General features: G+C 46.6%; 1 protein-coding gene across 1 annotated transcript in view; it reads right to left on the bottom strand.

Annotated features, from left to right (window-relative positions):
* Positions 1-2,375: 2,375 nt before the first annotated feature.
* NUDT16L1 (nudix hydrolase 16 like 1) overlaps positions 2,376-3,335 on the bottom strand; it is a 3,212-nt gene continuing 2,252 nt past the window's right edge. Inside the window, 1 exon segment of the mRNA XM_025193210.1 lies at positions 2,376-3,335. This exon segment is cut by the window's right edge and continues 42 nt beyond it. Coding sequence (XP_025048995.1) covers positions 3,097-3,335 — 239 coding nt within the window. The 3' untranslated portion in view covers positions 2,376-3,096.

The raw sequence follows: 3,335 nt of genomic DNA, 5'->3' as shown, positions 1-3,335 counted from the left end.
GAAAGAGGAAGATCCAGGTACTTTGACTATTCAGCCTGACCCTGTTACCTGGAAAGATAATGAAGCAGACCCTCAAGGAATCCCCTGTGAAGCACCTAAAGGAGAACAAGGGGATTTGGGACAGCCATCATAGATTCACAAAAGCAAGTCATGTCTGAATACCCAAGTTCCTTTTGTGGTAAGGTGACAGGCTCTGTGGGTGGGGGCACATGTAGGAAAGAGCCATGGAAGTGATAGCCTTGCTGAAGTCAAGGTATTTTGACAGTCTGTCATGACATTCTGATTAACAAGATAAGGAAATCCGAACTAGACAAAAGTGGTGTAAGGTAGATGCATAACTGTTCATCATACTCAACAGGTAATCATTAATGGCTCGGTGTCTAGCTTGGAGGGGGCATCAAGTGGGGTTCCTCAGGGGTCTGTTCTGGGTCTAGTATTAATATCTTTGTTTGTGTTTTGGATGATGGGATTGAGTGCACATTTAGCAAATTTGCTGACAACATGAAGTTGGGTAGAATTGCAGACACTATGGACAGCAGGGCTAGGATCCAGAATGACCTGAATAGACTGAAGAAACAGTCCACAATCAGGTGAGATTCAACAACGACAAGTGCAAAGTCCTGCACTTGGGATACAATAACTTCATGAACAAACAGGCTGGGGAATGATTGGCTAGGTTGCAATACTGCAGAAAGGATGTGGTGGGTACAGCAGACCATTAGCAGAATATAAGCCACAAGTAGGCTCTTGTTGCAAAAAAGCCAACAGCGTGAGTTGTATCAACAGGATAGTTGCTTGCAAATCAAGGGAATTGATTTTTCCACTCTATTCATCACTGGTGAAACCTCACCTGGAGTACTGTGTTGTTCGGGCCCCACACTTCAAAAAAAAAAGATATGGACAGATTAGAAAGTCCATCACAGAACAGCAAAAATGATTAGGGTCCACTTTTGAGGAAAAGGTGAAGGACCTAGGGTTATTTATTCTGAATAAGAGAAGACTAAACAGGAGTTGATAAATCTCCCAATACCTAAAGGGTGGTTCTATAAAGGATGGAGATGGATTTTCTGTGATTGTAGGGGACAGGCCTAGGAGCAATGGCCTCAAACTACAGCAGGGGACAGGCCTAGGAGCAATGGCCTCAAACAACAGGGGGGGGAAAAATTAGGCTGGAGATTACAATGAACTTTCAGACTATGAGGGTGGTCAAAGATTGGAATAGGCTACCTACAGAGACTGTGCAATCTCCATCCTTTAAAGTTTTCAAGAGCAAGTTAAACTGACACTGGGTTGGGATGGTTTGGTCAGGGATGATCCTGCCTTGAGCAGGGGTAGACTAGACCTTGTGAAGTCCCTTCCAACCTTACTTTCCTATGATCCTATGAACTGCCAAGCATATCAAAGGAGCTAACATGTATAAGGAACCTGAACGCTCCTAATTTTTTGCAGTTTACCCAAACTCAGCCCTTAAGCAGGCTGAATTACAGTCAGCCAGGTGAACACTACAAGGAAAGTACTGTGTTCAGTTTTGGGCCCCCACTACACAAAGAATGTGGACAAATTGGAAAGAATCCAGCATAGGGCAATAAAAATGATTAGAGGGCTGGGGCACATGACTTGAGGACAGGCTGAGGAAACTGGGATTATTTAGTCTAGAGAAGAGAAGACTGAGGGGGGCATTTAATAGCAGCTTCAACTACCAGAAGGTGGGGCTCAAACGAGGATGGAGCTAGACTGTTCTCAGTGATGGCGGATAACAGATCAAAGAGCAACACTCTCAAGTTGCAGCAAGGGAAGTTTATGTTAGATATTAGGAAGAATTTTCTCACTAGGAGGGTAGCAAGACACTGGAATAGGTTACACAGAGAGGTGGTAAAATCTCCATCATTGGAGGTTTGCAAGACCCAGCTAGACAAAGCTCTGGCTGGGATGATCTAGTTGGGGATGGTCCTGCTTTGAGCAGGGGATTGGACTAGAGGTCCCTTCCAACCCAAATGTTCTATAATCTATACAAAACAGATGTATGCTGAGATCCCACCAAACCTTTAGTTTGATTAGTGATCAGCTGAAGAAGAGATGCTTGGGTATGGGACAAGGAGGGGTGGGAGGGCTCTAATTAGTGTGCTAACACCAGCCACTCCACAACATCACGCTACAGTACCCTGCATAGAGAAGGCCATCCTGACAGCTCAGCAAAGGGCGAGTGCTGGCTGTTCTAATCCACCCAGCTGCAGACACTGGGGTGTATGATCATTCCCCACATCCTTTAGGAGAATGGCACAAATCACCTCAGAGCCCACATGCACTAGTAGGAATAGCACTACACATACACTTACTCCGTTTTCTTGCGCAAAAGATCACAACTGAAAAGGGGCTCAGCAAAGCCATTTATTTCATTTTCTTGCTCCCACACAATCTCCATATGCAAAGCTATACACCCCTGTCCTTCCTGTACCCACTCGTGGTGACCCACAGCTAAGCCACTCAAGATTTTTATGTTAGCTGGAAAGAGATCCTTCCTCCCCATGATCCCCCTATTACCAAGTGGGAGCACTAAGTGCACTGCCAGACACCAAGCAGAAGGCAGCTCCCTAGGTTGATGGCAGTGTTGCATCTGCAGCTCTTTTCAATGAGGATTGCTTTGTTGTTCACTGCTGCCCGGTGCAATGCAGCTGTGGCTAAGTCTGCAGCATGGCAGCAGGGGGGCTTTAAAAACCCTATTGGAAAAATTTAAAAGCAACATGTTTCGGTTCATTTGAAAAAAACAAACAAAAACAAAAATTCCTACACTGGGACCTGAAATGAGCAAACGTGTCCCCGTTAAGTCAAAATGTTGTTCTACGGGTCAGAGCCATTGTATAAGCTCAGGGACTCTGCAGGAAGGAGGGGGTTGGGGGATGTTAATATTGATCTGGAAAGCTTGGTACAGTGTATTGGCTTTCAGAATAGCTTTTCCACTGCTTCAGGCAAATCTGATCCCTCCCTGTCCAGACAACTCTAAGGTGGAGTCACTTGGGCAGCAACAACTTGGAAAGTTAGAAGAACAGTCTCCAGTCTCCTCTCCCAGTTTAATGAAACCACAAAAAAACACCAGCATCACTCAGCCATGGGCTCAGCTGCCAGCTCATTTGTTGCTGCAGCCACAGATACTGCCGCCAATTCAATCGAGGACAACACTGCTGGCTCGGCCATGCGCTTGGCCGCTGGTTCAGCCCCCAGCTCAGCTATGGACATTGTTGCTGATTCGGCCACTGACTCCGCAGCCGGCACAGTTGCTGGCCCAGGCACGGTCACGGCTAAAACCCCACGGCCCGCCCCCGCCGCCAGCTCCGCCC

This window comes from Alligator sinensis, unplaced genomic scaffold (genome assembly GCF_000455745.1).
Source record: "Alligator sinensis unplaced genomic scaffold, ASM45574v1 scaffold1389_1, whole genome shotgun sequence".
In the NCBI taxonomy this organism is placed as follows: domain Eukaryota; kingdom Metazoa; phylum Chordata; order Crocodylia; family Alligatoridae; genus Alligator; species Alligator sinensis.
This window is presented reverse-complemented; position numbering and strand designations above follow the sequence as displayed.